This window comes from Lissotriton vulgaris, chromosome 12, assembly GCF_964263255.1.
Source record: "Lissotriton vulgaris chromosome 12, aLisVul1.2, whole genome shotgun sequence".
NCBI classification, from domain to species: domain Eukaryota; kingdom Metazoa; phylum Chordata; class Amphibia; order Caudata; family Salamandridae; genus Lissotriton; species Lissotriton vulgaris.
This window is the reverse complement of record NC_141700.1, coordinates 154203174-154218971: the sequence shown is the minus strand read 5'-3', so window position 1 is coordinate 154218971 and position 15798 is coordinate 154203174. Positions and strand designations below refer to the sequence as shown.

Genomic DNA, 15798 nt, shown 5'->3' with positions numbered 1-15798 from the left:
GTCTAGTGGAGTAGCATAGAGTGGAGTAGTGTGAGAATTGAGTAGAGTAAAGTAGCATGGAGTTACTTAGAGAAGTTGCGTAGAGCGTCAGAGTACAGTAGTGTTGAAGAGTGGCATAGAGTTGAGTGGAATGTAAGAGTAGAGTTTAAAGGGGTAGTGCATCAGAAAGTGGAGTGTCGTGTCAGAGTGGAGTGGACTAGAGTGAAGTGGCAAAAAGTAGTTCAAGTTCGGGAATTTGTATAGTGCACTACTCACCCAGAGGGTCTCATGGCGCTTGAGGGAGGGTGGGTGCATTATATATCGAATAGCCAGATTTTTAGTTGCTTTCTGAAGGAGAGGTGGTTCTGTGTAAGTCGAAGGTGAGTGGGGAGAGAATTCCAGGTCTTGGCTGCTAAGTAGGAGAAGGATCTTCCTCCCATGGTGGATCTGTGAACGCGCGGAATTGAGGCGAGGGCTTGATTGGATGATCGTAGTTGGCGGGTGGGTGTGTAGAAGGACAGTCGTGTGTTGAGGCATTCAGGTCCTAGGACGTAGAGGGCCTTGTGTGCGTGGATGAGGAGACGGAACGTTATTCTCTTGTTGACGGGGAGCCAGTGGAGATCCTTCAGGTGACCGGAAATGTGAGCCTGACGGGGGAAGTCCAGTATGATTCTGGCGGAGGCGTTTTGGATGCGTTGGAGTTTTTTCTGTAGTTTGGCTGTGGTTCCGGCGTAAAGGGTATTTCCATAATCCAATCGGCTCCTGACCAGTGCGTGGGTGACTGTCTTTCTTGTTTCGGTGGGGATCCAGCTGAAGATTTTTTTGAGCATGTGTAGGATGTTAAAGGATGAAGATGAGACGGCATGGACTTGTCTTGTCATCGAGAATGAGGAGTCTAGGATGAAGCCGAGGTTATGAGCGTGATCTGTAGGTATGGGTGCTTAACCCAGGGCCGGTGGCCACCATGAGTCGTCCCAGGCAGAGGGGGATGATCCTAGGATGAGGACTTCTGTTTTGTCAGAGTTTAGTTTTAGACGGCTGTTCTTCATCCATTCGGCTACTTCTTTCATTCCTTCGTGTAGATTGGTTTTAGCGGTGTTTGGGTCTTTGGTAAGGGAGAGGATCAGCTGGGAGTCGTCTGCGTAGGAGATGATGTCGAGGTTGTGTTGGCGCTCGATGGATGTGAGGGGACTCATGTATACGTTGAAGAGGGTGGGGCTGAGAAGATCCTTGAGGTACACCAAAGATGACTTTGGTGGCCTCTGATTTGAATGGGGGGAGGTGGACTCTCTGGGTTCTTCCTGCGAGGAACGAGATGATCCAGTCCAAAGCTTTTCCTTGTAATCCGACGTTGTTGAGGCGTTGGATGAGGGTGCTATGACATACTGTGTCGAAGGCGGCGGAGAGGTCGAGTAGGATGAGGGCAACTGTTTCTCTGTTGTCCAGTAGCGTTCGGATGTCGTCTGTAGCTGCGATGAGGACGGTTTCGGTGCTGTGTTTGGCACGGAAGCCGGACTGTGAAGGGTCGAGGGAATTGTTGGATTCCAGGAAGGCGGCGAGCTGACTATTGACGGCTTTCTCAATGACTTTGGCAGGGAATGGGAAGAGTGAGATGGGGCGGTAGTTCTTAAGTTCAGAGGGGTCTGCTGTGGGTTTCTTCAGAAGGGCGCTGAGTTTGGCATGTTTCCAGCTTTCCGGGAAGGTAGCGGAGTTGAAGGAACAGTTAATGACATCGCGGAGATGGGGTGCGATGATGGAGTCTGCTTTGTTGAATATGTGGTGGGGACATGGGTCGGTTGGTGATCCTGAGTGAATGGAGTTCATAAGGCGGATGGTGTCCTCAGTGGTGATTGGGTTCCAGGCAAAAAGGTTGTGAGAGTGCTGTTTTGGTTCGGAGGTGGGTTGAGTGGGCTGTTCATCGGACTGGTTTTCAAAGCTGTTATGTAGGTCGGCGATTTTATTGTGGAAGAAAGAGGATAAAGAGTCGCAGAGGTCTTGAGAGGGAGTGATGTCGTTGGTGCCGGCGGTGGGGTTGGTAAATTCTTTGACGATGTTGAATAGTTCTTTGCTGTTGTGGGCGTTGTTGTCGAGTCGATCCTTGAATGCAGATTTCTTGGTGGATCGGATCAATTGGTGGTGTTTGCGGGTGGCGTCCTTGAAGGAGGTCTGGTTGTCAGTAGTTGGGTTTTTTTCCTCCAGGTTCTCTCGAGAGTACGACATAACTTCTTGGAATTCTCATGGTCAACGTTGAACCAGGGGGCCTTTTTGCTACCTTGTTTGATCTGGTGGTTTTTCAGGGGTGCTAATTCGTCAGCGCAGTGGGTGATCCATTTTGTGAGTTTGGTGGCAGCTTGGTTTGGGTCAGCTGATATGGCAGGAGGGTTTTGGTTAAGCGATGTGAAGAGTTGGTCGGTGGTGACTTTGTTCCAGTTTCTTCGGGGAATAGGTAGTGGGGGGTTGTGGGTCGTGGTCTTTTTGTAGCTGAAGTGAACGCAGTTGTGGTCTGTCCAATGGAGAGCTGTGGTGTGGTCGAAGGAGATGTGTTTGCTGGAGGTGAAGATAGGGTCAAGCGTGTGTACGGCAAGGTGGGTGGGGGTGTCAACAAGTTGAGTCCGAGATTGGCTAGGTTGTCCAGAAGGGTGGTGGTTTGGCTGTTGTTATTCTTTTCCAGGTGGAAGTTGAGGTCTCCCAGTAGAATGTAGTTCTCGGAGGTGAGGGCATGTGGGCTGATGAAGTCAGTGATGTCTTCGCTGAATTGTGTGCGGGGTCCTGGTGGTCTGTAGATGAGGGTGCCTCTTAGTGTGGTCCTGGGGTCGGTGTGGATCTGGAAGTGGAGGTGTTCGGCGGTCATGAGGTTATCGTCGGAGCTGGTCGGGATTCTGATGGTATTCTTATGGACGATGGCGATGCCTCCTCCTGTTTGGTTGGTGCGGTCTTTTCGGATGATTTTGTATGCGTCCGGGATGGCTATGGCGATGTCGGGTGCTGATGAGGCGTTCATCCAGGTTTCTGTAAGGAAGGCAACGTCCGACGATGTAGTGTCGAGTAGGTCCTAGAATTCCGTGGCAGGTCTGTGGATCGAGCGGGTGTTCAGCAGGATGCACTTCAGGTGTTTGGAGTTGGAGCTGTGTTTGGAGGTAGTGGATTTGGTGTGGGTCCTTGTGCAGGCGAACTTGCATGAGTGGCAGGCGAATGGACCATGGGTGTGTCCTGGGGCAGCTTCGCAGCATTGTGGTGTGCGTCCGGGGTTAAGGGCAACGAGGGTAGCGGCGTCATACGTAATGCGGGAGGAGTGGGTTTTGCAAGGACCAGGGGGTCTGGCGCTTGGCACGGTCCAGGCGCGGACGGGCGCAGATGGGCTTACCTTTGGCGCACCTTCGGCGTGCATTGGGCGCGACCGCTGCGCGTGAACGCTGCGGGCGGAGGCATCTGTCATATGTGGATAGTGGAGGGGGGGGAGGGGCGAGGGAGGGGCAGCTGGGAGGCGGGAGCGGGGTGGAGGGCCGGCCAGGGAGTCACAACAACAAACAAGCAACAAAATGGCTGCAAGCCAAACGCCAAACACGATTGGGGCACACAGAATAAGCGCGACGGAAACGCTAGTGGCACCGGCACAGTCAGGCAAAGATGAACGTTACAGGCAGATTAAATATCAGTGGCAATGCAAATCTAGTCAAAGCGCACTATCGTACTATAGCGCTAATCTGCAAATATGCGAGGCGATCAGGCACTAGGGATGTTTGGCAGCAATGCGAGCAAGCACACAGCAAATGGGATGTATAGCGCTACGATACCACGAGCGCCGATCACACCAGGGAGCAGAGAGGAGCGACCGCTTCAGAGGGAGTCTGGATGGAAAGTACAGTGGTGCAGAGTAGATCTGCATACAGTGCATTGGTTTTGAGCATAGTACTGCAGAGTCTTTTGGCGTAGAGTGCAGTGACGCAGAGTAGAATAGTTTGGAGTGGCATAGAGTGAAGTGGTACAGAGTAATGTAGAGTGGATTGGGTAGAGTAGATTGTTTCAGAGTAAAAGAAGTGGAGTGGTGAAGGGTAGAGTGCAGAGGTATAGAGTACAGTTGTGCAGAGTGCAGTGGTGCAGAATAGGTTTGAGTAGTGTAGAGTGGCAGAGTGTAGTGCTGTAGAGCGACAATGTAGTGGCATAAAGTGCATTAAGTGTCGTAGAGTTGAGTGGTGCAAAGTAAAGTGCAGTGGCATCTTGTGGTGCTGCAAAGTAAAGTGACCTTGAATTAATTGGCGGAGAGTGCAGTCTTGCAGAGAAGATTTGCAGAGTGCAGTTGCAGAGAACGCAGGGTTATAAAGTGCAGTGCCGCAGAGTACAGTGGTGCAGTGGAAAAGAGTGCAGTGGTGCATAGTAGAATGGGGTCGAGTGCACTGGCAGAATAGGGTGGTGCAGAGTAGAGTGAAGTGGCGTAGAGTGCAGCGGTGCACAGTAGATTAGAGTGGACTGTTGTAGAGTAAAGTGCTGTGGAGTAGAGTAGAGTCATATGCAGAGTGCAGTGGTGTACAGTAGAGTGACAGAGTGCATTAATATATGGAGCAGTGGTGTAGAGTGGTGCAGAGTAAAGTGTAGAGTGCACTTGCGTATAGAGGAGTCCAGGGCAGTAGTGCACAGTAGATTGGCGTAGAGTGCATTGGTGCAGAGTTGAGAGGTGTTGAGTTCATTGGTGGAGAGTGCCGTCTTGCAGAGTAGAGTGTCAGAGTGCAGTAGTGTGCAATGCACTGGCATAGAGTGGTGTAGAATACACTGACAGAGTCCAGTGGTGCATAGCAGAATGGGGTAGAGTGCACTGGCAGCGTAGAGAGAAATAGAGTGCAGTGGCATAGAGTGAAGTTGTGTTCGTTGGTGGAGAGTGCAGTCTTGCTGAGTAGAGTGTCAAAGTGAGGTGGCATAGAGTAGAGTGGTGCAGAGTAAAGTGGCAGAGTAAAGTGTCAGAGTAGAGCTCAGTGGTGCTTAGTAGATTGGTGTAGAGTGCAGTGGCACAGAGCACTGGCTTGGAATAAAGTGGTGTAGAATGCATTGGCATAGAGCACAACGGCGTAGCATGCAGTGGGGTAGAGTTGAGTGGAGGGTACAGGATAGATTGCAGTGGTGTAGAGTGGAATGGCGCGGAATGGAGTGGCGCAGGGTAGATTGCAGTTGTGTAGAGTAGGTTGGCGCAGAGTGGAATAGAGTTGCGTGGAGTAGATTGTTTCAGAGTAGAGTGAAGTGTGGTAGAGTGCATTGTGGTAAAGTGTAGTGGTGCAGATTAGAGTGGATTGGCGTAGAGTGCAGTGGTGCATAGTACAGTAGAGTGGGGTGGAGTGCATTGGCACAGAGTATAGCAGTGTAGAGTAGAGGGGCTTCGAATGAATTGGCTCAGAGTGTAGTAGCGCAGAAGAGTGCAGTGAAGCAGTGTGGAGTGGTGCAGAGTAGAGTGGAGTGGGATAAAGTGGAATATGCATGGAATGGTAGCGCACTGCCATTACAGACAACACATCGTCAATCGAAATAACCATTACATTTGCACGAACATACAGTTTTGCTGAGAAAAGTATACAGCGCACAAGTGCGGAAAGGTCATTACCAAATGCATGGATTTGTTTTGATCATATTAAATTATTTGTTTCCACCACACTTCAGAATCACCAAAAATGTGTGCTTCGTGTGGGTTTTCCATATTCAGAACTATCTACTCAGTTCATTTACAGATATTTAAACTTTGTTTTGGGCTTAATTACCACCGTACAGCACAACTCGAGTAGCCAGCATGACTGTCACATCATAAATCCTCTCACTTTGAAGTCAGAGAAAGAAAAGTAAATACCAAGCTCACTGGAAGACTGAGCCTGACATTTGACTTCTGTCTTTAAAAGAACAGCAGATGTACCAAGATTTAAAGGTCTGTTCATAGAAATGTAGTACTGGTGGAAGAATGCAGTAAATAGGGTTTGAGCAAGGGAAGGGACAACCTCACGCTACACAGGCTAAAACAAATAAAGCGAGAAAATTAAAAGTAAGCAAATGTGAGTTACGAACCACAAGGCCAATGGTAAACAACGGATGGAATGCATTCCCAGGGACGCTTTCCAACTGTCCAAAGGATGTTGTTAGCAAACCAAACAGTTGCGCTGTCTGGTAGGCTTTGACCGAAAAAGGAATAAGCGGGAACAGAGCCAGCAAAATCAGAGTTTTTATTTCGAAAGTCCACCACCCTATAAGTATGTTAAAAAATGTGTGTGTGGATCTCAATGGCTGCATCATGTGCAGTTGCACGAAGAGCAGTAGATGCACTGGAGGAAATCATGATGCATGTGGAGGTAAATTATTTCAGACAGATTGACACGCATGCTGTTGTCGGATTGGCTGCTAGCGCATGTACCAGAATGTATGCTTCAGTGGAGCTTTCAAGAGTTAATCATTGGAGTGAGAGCCGATCCCTAATGAGACAGTATTTGCTGGACAGAACTGGTTGGTTCAGCCCAAGGGGCAGATCTCGCAAGCTTTCCAGTGGTCGCTGTAGATAGCCATTTCCCCTTGAAAAAGACTGCGGCAGACTCACGCTTTGACTCGAGAGGAAGGGCCAGAACCCATAGGACCAAAGGAATAGAAGGTAAGAAACTGGGCCTTATAGAGCCATTGAGCAGAATCTCAAGGACTCAACCTGTCACAACTCACCCTCTACTTTTCTCTTTAGTAAGTAGCAAGTGTGAAACATTGTGAGACATTTCTAAGAGCTACAACATGGGCAAATTCAGGGAATCGCGTTGTTTATTAATTCACCAAAGCAAGGAGAACTGGACCTACTTGCGACCCTCGGCCCACCACCATCGGCGAGCACTTTACAAAGATGACAGTTAAGGATAGATATTGGACTATGAGCAACTGAGAGGAATTTAAGGAGTCCAGACCTCACACCTGCTCGCATGATGTAGCTGCTGCCCCACCATTTATAGTTTTACCACTAACTACATGAGATGTTCCTTCCGAGGTGGAAGGAAAGGAGCATGAGTTTACCTTCAGCAAATGGGATCCTATTCAAAGAGAGTGAGAATCATAATAAATATTTAGTTTCCAGAAAAAAATGCACCCATCTTTCCAGAGAGCTTTGGCAGTGCCTGGTTGATTTAGCACTGCTGGTAAGTAAAGTTCTCATTCAAGAAGCCCAGCAAACCAGTGTAAGCGGTTGTCACGTTTAAGAAGAGTTGAAAAAGAGTGCAGGAACATTTGTATGATGAATGTATTAGGTCTACCCCCCCAGAGGCATCCTCGAACAAGCATTTGCAAAGCAATAGGTCTTGCATTTACGAGTTTCACAAATGCAACACCTATTGCATTGCAAATGCTTGTTTGTAAAAACACCTAGCAGGGCTTTAACTTTAATGTCGGCCGCACCCCTTTCTTTAGACGAGCAGTGTCTAAAGAAAGGGGCGAGGCCACCATTAAAGTGAAAGCATGGTATGGGGCGCTTTTACCAAAAAAAAAAAACATCTTTGTCCAATTGACAAACAAATGCTTTTGTGTAAAAGCGCCCCATACCACGCTTTCACTTTAATGGCAGCGGCGCTTTCCTTAGACTCGGCTCATTTAACGAAAGGGGCACGCCGCTATTAAAGTGTAAGTATGGCATGGGGCAATTAATTTTTAATTTCTATTATAAATAGTAAAAATTTAAAAAAACATTGGGCCCTGTTTGGCACAGCAAATAAGCAAAAGGCTTGGCCGCCACTATCAGCATGGCATGGCGTGCCGCACTATGTAAAAATAATAATTAAGCGTTGCAAAAGAGTGTCTTGCCTGTGAAAAAGATTAAACAACATAGTGCTCGAAGGCTGTAATTAAAGCTGACCAAGTAACAACACATTTAAAAGTGGGTGTGCTCATTGGAGGTTACAAAATGAGACAAGGTGTTACTAAGGAGGGGCTACTAAGCCTATTGACCAATGAAAAGCCACAGCTTCCAAAGGACAATGACAAGCCAATGAAAAATATGGGCGGAGACTGGGTGGAGTTTCAATTCCATACATGAATACAGCATGTCATGCAGAGCAGCGCATGCGCTGCCAAGGCTCGACCTAAAAAAAAAAAAGAGTAGCATATTTGCGGCACATAAGTGAGGAACTGCATGGAATAACAGCTGCTTACTGATAGAAACTCTGCACTTCTGGACTGCCCAGACCAGCTCTGGAAGTCTGTTAGCATTGAGAATGGAATGTGTCACCAGGGTCAAACATTTTTATTCGCAAATGTTCGAATGGAGGGAGTAAACGGAATGTGATGGGGCACAAAATTAAGATCTGGCATCAGCGGGGCAGAGTGCTGCCCAAGCCATCCCCAGAAGTGTCACTGGGAGCACCAGACACTTATCCACAAGTTTGTAAATTTTATATGAGTGGCCAATGCACCATCATGTAGACTCATGAAAGGTACTGATCCACGAGTCCCTGAAGCTAAGGTCCTTCATCTCTTTTCTGCTCTAGTTTATTTTTTTTTCTACGAGGGAAATCATCCAGAACGCTTGAATGTATTAAAATCCCTGATCAGGTTGAATTGGTCAGGCATGTTTAAGATAAAGCGAAGGCCTGAGAATGTAATTATAGAGACTGTAGGTGCATCATAATGCAGGAAAGCAAAGAACAAACCTAGGAACTGGCCTTAACCATTATTACTTTTTGATGCCATTTTAAAATGTATTTCATGTGTTGCTTGAATGTCCTGGCTTTATGAGTGAATTCTGTTCGACCAAAATAGGGCAATAGATTGCAATGATATTGGTATGAATGCACTGGTGTACAAGGCAGCACTTTGAACTAGTTGGCAGTCACAGGAGAGATGCCAACAAAAGAATGAGTATAGTCTGAATCCCTTAACTTTTTTTCCACTTGATGTTTGACGTGCACTACAAGATGACACCCACTCATGGTTTTCTCAAGCCCGAGCCTTCCATGACCTTTCCAATACCCGATAAGTGGCAGTCACCGGCAAAACACAACTGGTCTTTCATAGGTAGTGGTGGTCTTAAAAGCATGTTACCTTGTGACGATTTGTACTTTTTCAGTGTGTGTTCAACTAAACAATTTAAAGCCTTAAACAAAGTTAATGAGACTCATCCCTCCGTCACCCACCACTTCTCCACACAGAGCCTTGGTCACAATAGAGCTAGATTTATCTGCACACTGCAGTGTCCTTTGCACGTTACATAAGCAGTAGAGCCAGCTTACATACACCCTGCAAGGTCTGCTCTTACGCATCCAAATGGTATCCCACAAATCATTTGCAAAGTGTAGTCTATGCATGTACATTAAAAATACGAATTGAATAGAACATGAACTTCAAAATAGCTGGGAAACATCTAGTCTTGACGAGGATATAGTCAGTGTTTTAAGCGTTTACTTTAGGTTAACCTGTAATGTTATGGATTTTCCACATAATACATCATATTCTGCATAACCTGCAGATTTTCTAGCTAAAACACATCAAAAGTTATTGGGGAGGAGGGGCGGGGGGAGTGACAACGCGCATTGCTGTACATTGGAAGGCCCTTGGTAAAGGTTCTGTGGTACATTTCCTGCTGCTTACTGATGTATTTAGGTATCAGACTGGTACTAATGGGTTGAACCCCTCCCAGACAGTGTTAACCCGAGTGTAAAAATGACAAAATGAGGAAGTACCACATATTCAATAGGTGCTGCATTACCGTTACACCTCGTAAAATGCCTTTTTTGCAGCATAATTCCGTCAACCCTGCCGCATAAATTGGTCCTGCCGTCTAATTCCAGTGGCCTTGAATGTAGTCCATAAATTACCTATTGAGACAACATTCTCCACTTCATTCCACATACTTACGTTGTATTACGCCTCCACAAATTCCTCCCCTGCATATTCTCACAGACATGACCCACTATTACCCAACATCACGTGAATGAGCGCGTTCCGCATCCCCCCAAGAAATGGCCTGCTCCGTCACACTACTCACAGCGTGCTCTGCACCCCTCCGGTGTTGGCCTGGCTCAGCACCTGCGTGAGGGCCTTTGGGCGCAGCATGCTACCACTAACCGCCAGGGCTCGGGTTCGCGGTACAACCTGCACAGAAAACACAGCGCACAAGCTCAAACCTCGCCGAGTCAGCTGACACTTCCTAGAGAAAACCAACAGGCAGGAAGCGCGCGAACCGCACCATGGGAGATGTAGTTCCTCTTCCAGTTAAACGTCGCCACCCCCACTCTGCAATGACTTAGCAAACCCTGTGGACATGTTGCAATACCACTGCTTCCGTTTTACAATAATCAACAGTGAAGTCAAGTTTCTAAGCCAAAATTAGATATTTTAACTCCTGTTACAATTAAGCTGGACTGGCACTGTTGGCATCGTGCATGCCAAGTTATGTGATAATTCACTGACATTAATTTTGATTTAACTTTTCAAGCCGTATGCTAAGTTTTAGACAAAATATTATACCTTTCAAAATAGGCAAATAGGATTTTTTTTTACAAATATTTGTGTATATATTTTGCGTGAGGATGTGTCGTGCCAAGGCCCAGTTTGTTTTGTTTTCTCTCGAATACACAGCCCACATTTATAAATAGTGAGCTACAGTTTCTGTAATGTAACACCGTTCATCATCATGTGATATATTGTTGAACTGCTTTAGAGCACTGGTGACTAATACAGTAAGACAATCATGTGATAACTCCCTACTCGGCCATCGATGATAAACCCTTGACAGGGTTATTTATCACATCTTCTAAACTGTACACGTCATCACCAGATGCATCATGTGGTTACTATTGCAACGATTTCTGCCTTTCATAGCTGGTACTTTGTACCTTATACTTACAATATCACCTTTACTGTCGGACCTGATAATAAAATCTATCAATACATGAAAAAAACACAGGCACAAAAAAACACAAAAACACAAAAGCTTAAAATAATAATACCTTTCGAGTTAAAGAGTTGATAAAACTTTGTACACAGTCAGAATTATGGTCCCGACACAATGTTATTCCTACTCAAAACTTTGAGAATGTAAAATATTTTGGCAAAGCATATGAACCGTAAAACAAACAACAAACGGGGTTATTATCTCGGTCCACCCCTGCAGTGGTTTTGAAGGGTCGTTTGTAGCGTTCGCCTGCAATGCTTCCTCCCCTCCGCTGGCGGCGCTGTGGGAGATCACCTCAGCTGGCGCCGCGGCCCGGCGCTCGCAGCACTTCCTGGGGGTAGGCCGGCCTCCCTCCCTTGGCCCCGGTCGGCAGTGAAGATGGCGGAGAGCGGCGGAGACTGTGCGGACCTCGGCCCCGAGGTGGCGGACAGCGCGGGGTGCAAGAACCCTATCAGGGTCACCGTAAAGACCCCGAAGGACAAGGAGGAGATTGTCATCAGCGACGAGGCGTCAGTGCGGGAGGTGAGGGGAAGCCATGGGCTCTGTCTGGGGGAGAGGAAGGAGGGAGCAGTGTGGGATGTGGCTGAGTCAAGATTTAAAGGGGGCGCCATGGAAAGAATTGAGGCAAACAAGGGGAGGTTTGTTTGTGTTTAGGAGACTGTGTGGGTAGGCATTCCTTAGAGTAGAGGAACACCGGGGAGGGGTGCTAGGGGCATTGGTGAGGAAAGGGAGATCCTTGGTAGAGAGTCGTGAAGAAGAGCGGTGGTAGATACTGGATAGTAAAGTAGTGCATTGTCATGCGAGGAGAGAGTAACACGAGAGTGCAAGTGCACTTGTCAGCAGAACCTTACTCGGAGCACCCAACTTACTCATTTTATAGTCCGCAGGTACATACACAAATGATATTTCTTCACCCCAGTCCACAGTTTAATTTGAACATTGTTTCAGATGGATCCCCACTACAACCTGCTTTTGTGATCAAAGTGAGCAGGGCTACCCTTCAAGTCTGGAACTGGTGATAGAAAGGTCGCATCGGCTTTGGTAATTGAGTTGATGGTGCGGGGTTAATAAAATATAGGGTCTCCTGGAGGGAGGAAGGGGTGTAATGTTGGTTGTCGAAGGCGGCTGATGTATTTGAGGATATGAAACTGACACCTTTGTGGCTCAAAGGTTAAGGACAGGTTATTTGATTTCTCTTGTGCTCCTATAATTAAGCTTTAATACAAGGTTAGTGAAGTTTGATCAACTCAGTGCACAGCAAATACAGCCCCTGTCTTCTTTTTTTTTTTTTATAAATAAGCTATTTCATTTTGTCTGTTAAACAGCTGTTTTGTTTGAACATATGTGTGCTGTCAGACAGCTTAACGATATCGTCTAGATTTCCCCCAACTTCCAAAAATACTGCCTTCATTCAGGAGTACCCCAAATGTAATCTCCACGTGAATCATTTGGATCAAAGCGAACTTTTATTTTTTCGTACGAACAGGGCATCAAGTGACCGTGTGAGGCTATTTGGAGTTTTAAATTAACCCTACAATATTTCTGAAAGTTTTTAATGGGGCTTTATCTAATTTACTTGTGTATTTAAATGCGTGAAGTGAAACAAGGCATGGTATATCGTCATTTTTTTATGTTAACGATTTAGCAGCATGAAACTTAATGCTTCCTCCAGACAGGGTTAGTGTCTGAGTTTACGCGCCCTGCCTTAGTTCTTTTTAGGCATTTGCCTGTACGTACGCCTTTAGATGAGTCCCTGGATGCTTTGAGCTCTAATTTGCCGGAGGGCAGTTAAATCATTGAATGTGCGTTTGCAGTACTGCTGACTTCTATCTGGAGGGTGTGATGATGCTGAACTGAGTAGAATGTGTGTTGGTTGTTTTAGTGATGGGTCACCTACGTTTACAAACCTTACTTTTTTTTTAACCAGCACAGATGCCAATTCTAAGCTATCTTACATATGCTAATAGTTCATATCTTAATGGCAATAATTTATCAATGTCAGGTGATGAAATGCTGATTTGTAGGCCAAGATTCAAACTTGTGACCTCCTGATCACGCCAGATGTCGCTGGGTACCTGTTTAGTTTTTAATGCTGCATTCAGAGACAAACTTCTGATTTTAAGTTATTGACTTTATCTAGACAGAATTTACATTGGTATGATAGACTTTCTAGGTAAATAACCTGCCACATGTGACGAAGCTAGCATTCACGTAGCTTGGTTTTCTTGTATAGGGGCCTTTCTTCTGGGTCCTGGGGCTCTTATTTGTAGAGGGAAGTAATTTACTACAAGTATTCTTAGCGTAGAGGTACTGCTGCACTCAGGTTGTAGATCCGAGGTACTGCATGTGTACATTTCACTTTTCAAGCTTAGCTAGATTGTATAGTCAAGGTTTCTGCAGGAGGTAATAGGTTTGGAGCTTGTATGCCATTTTGCAAACTTTTTTTATTGGCATTTGTTAAAATGACACAAGCGACATAACTATGCATCACAACAGATGACGAACAGTTGATTACATTCTAATTTGATAGTTTGCCCAGTGAATTATTCAGAATTTGTGCAATCTGTTTGGTGACTTTTGAAATGCCTGAGTGCAAGAAGGCTGGTAATGCTGCTCAGGTAGCTGAGTATCTACAGATCACTTAGCACACATTGTTTAAACAACCAAAGTCCACCGTTGATGAGTGCTTTTATGGGGATTTGTACCTCTGATGAAACCAGAAATTTAGGACTATCAAAAATCTGTCCACAACTTTTTTTTGTGTTATTGGACAGCCCTGCCTTGCTCTGGTGTTTCGTGATAAACTGGAGGTCATCCAATTCCCCACTAGGTCTCCAGAGGTAGTGTTATGAACAGCAGCTCTTGGTGCTGCAAGTAGCCTTTGACATGCTAGATTTTAGTGCCAGTGTTTTAATTCCTCTTGCTGGTCAAAAATGTCCTCATAACTTTTGGACTAGAAAGTTGTAATCGGTGTGCTTTGTGCCAATGGGACACTATATTATAAAATCCATCTCAAACTGTAAATAGGTGATATGACCTTCTGCAAAGCCGGAAATGGCGCTAGATGCTGGCTCATTACAACTGGAGTTGTTAAATGTCTCTGTAAGAGCTCATTCTCTCTTGTAAATTAGTTATCTACGGTGTAGTTGTTGCCAACTTCATTGCTTGATCTTTGTGTTATCTGTACAACTGTTCCAGGAGTTGCCTTTAACGTATTATGCCCTCACCTACACCTTGCTTCTTTTCTTCCTTGTCAAAGATCATTTCCTGTGCACTGGTCAAAAAGCTTCCTCTACTCCCATGCCATGTCACATCCGTATAGGTTTCTCCAGTTTATTCCCAGTCTTAACATAAAAGACTCACCTTAGGAGTCGTTTTGCATTCATTCTGTGTACGCTTGCAGCCTAGCTTTTCTAGTAATCCAGATTAATGAAACTAGCTAGCCCAGTATTTAACTCATGTCCAGAGAAGTTGGAGTGCTAGGTTTAAAACTCATAAGTCCAACAACCACAGCAAAATCCGTTTTTGTATGGTTTCTATATAGGTTTTCACAAAAGGAGGTGGACCGCAAATGCCAACTGGTCCTCTGAAGGCCTGGCATACTACCATAATGGGCTATCTACAATTTACAGTCAGTCCTTGGTGGAACATACATAGGCTTCATTTGAGCACAGGATAAAGTTTAGGGCCCCACAAGCCGGTCACCCTATGCAAAGTCAGTTTGTCTACTGATAGATCTGCAGACAGAGCTGCAAATCAGCTTAACTACAGTATTCTAGGGTTCTGAACGGAAAGTAGAGGACACGGCCATTCTACAATCCGTCTTACACAAAGGCGAGTGCCCCTGAAATTTTCGTCGCTACCTACCATCATTCCACCCATAGGATGGCCCACCGGATTAGCCTGAGTTAGAAGCGCTGGATGACACAGTTGCTTACAAACAGAATCATGTGCGTAAAGGCTGAAGGTATTCATCTTGTAAGGGTTATAAAGAAACGTGTAGCACTAAACTAGGAAGACAATTGTTTTAGGCTACAATGAAGACACCCATTTTAAAACTGGAAACCTTGGTTGTACAAAGTTATGTAGTTAAAGGGGAATCACCTGTGGTTTCTGATCCTATCGGAGGAACTAGTCTAGTCTTGTTTCAGGATTTAAAGGAGTCCATGCATAAAGGGATTTCCCATCATTACTTCTGATATTCACCTCGATCCTAACATATGACTACCTCCTACCGCCAAGCCCATATCCATATGATACGCTGCTGTACCGTATTCTTTGTTCATAGCTGTCGTTTTTTACATTACATTGCATGACAAGTTGCTACTAATGCATTTCGGCGAACAAAATGTGTAACACTTATATTAGGCTAACAAGTACATCTTAGGAGCACATTCTTACTTCAAGATCCCAGGTTACTGTTTTCACCACATCACTAAATGTGGTGACAGATTTACACTCCTTGATAAAAACAGGAAACCACATAACTTCAGAGAAAAGCGATAACTGAAAGCATCCAGGGAGATGCTTCTCAAAACGTCATGTGCTTGTCACAGTAGCGTAGCCCAGGTTTTTTTGCGGGCTGTACCCTGTCTGGTCCAGACTCGAGTCGCTGTCTTCTCACTGTGGCAGAACTCAGTACTAGTAACTTCTTCTGGAAGTGTAGGAAAAATATCTCCATTTATACATATTATATATCATGTTTTCTTCGTTATAAATTACTTTTAATCCTGATAATGAGTGTGATCCTTGCTAGCGCTTTGCTATGTATGTTTGCTCAAGATTGAGGTAAGAGAGGGCGTGGTCGTCAAGATGGTGGGCTAGACGTGCCCGGCCCCTTTATCCTGCATCAATTCTGTATTCCCGGATGTAATAGACCCCCATAAATCCTGATATCCCAGTATACTGATTGCTGCCAGAGAAGGCAAAGCTGC

General features: G+C 45.7%; 2 protein-coding genes across 3 annotated transcripts in view; one reads left to right on the top strand and one right to left on the bottom strand.

Moving 5' to 3' along the window:
* The window catches only part of LAMTOR2 (late endosomal/lysosomal adaptor, MAPK and MTOR activator 2), a 90648-nt gene extending 80393 nt beyond the window's left edge, over positions 1 to 10255 (bottom strand). The window contains exon 1 of the mRNA XM_086947651.1: positions 9956 to 10255. Within this exon, the coding sequence (XP_086803777.1) occupies positions 9956 to 10023 (68 nt within the window). The 5' untranslated portion in view covers positions 10024 to 10255. The remainder of the gene's footprint in view (positions 1 to 9955) is intronic.
* Positions 10256 to 11193: 938 nt separating this feature from the next.
* Positions 11194 to 15798, top strand: part of UBQLN4 (ubiquilin 4) — a 105392-nt gene continuing 100787 nt past the window's right edge. Inside the window, exon 1 of one of the 2 annotated variants that reach the window (XM_086947649.1) lies at positions 11194 to 11386. In XM_086947649.1, the coding sequence (XP_086803775.1) occupies positions 11243 to 11386 (144 nt within the window). In that variant the 5' untranslated portion in view covers positions 11194 to 11242. The remainder of the gene's footprint in view (positions 11387 to 15798) is intronic. The other variant, XM_086947650.1, reaches the window with a different exon arrangement.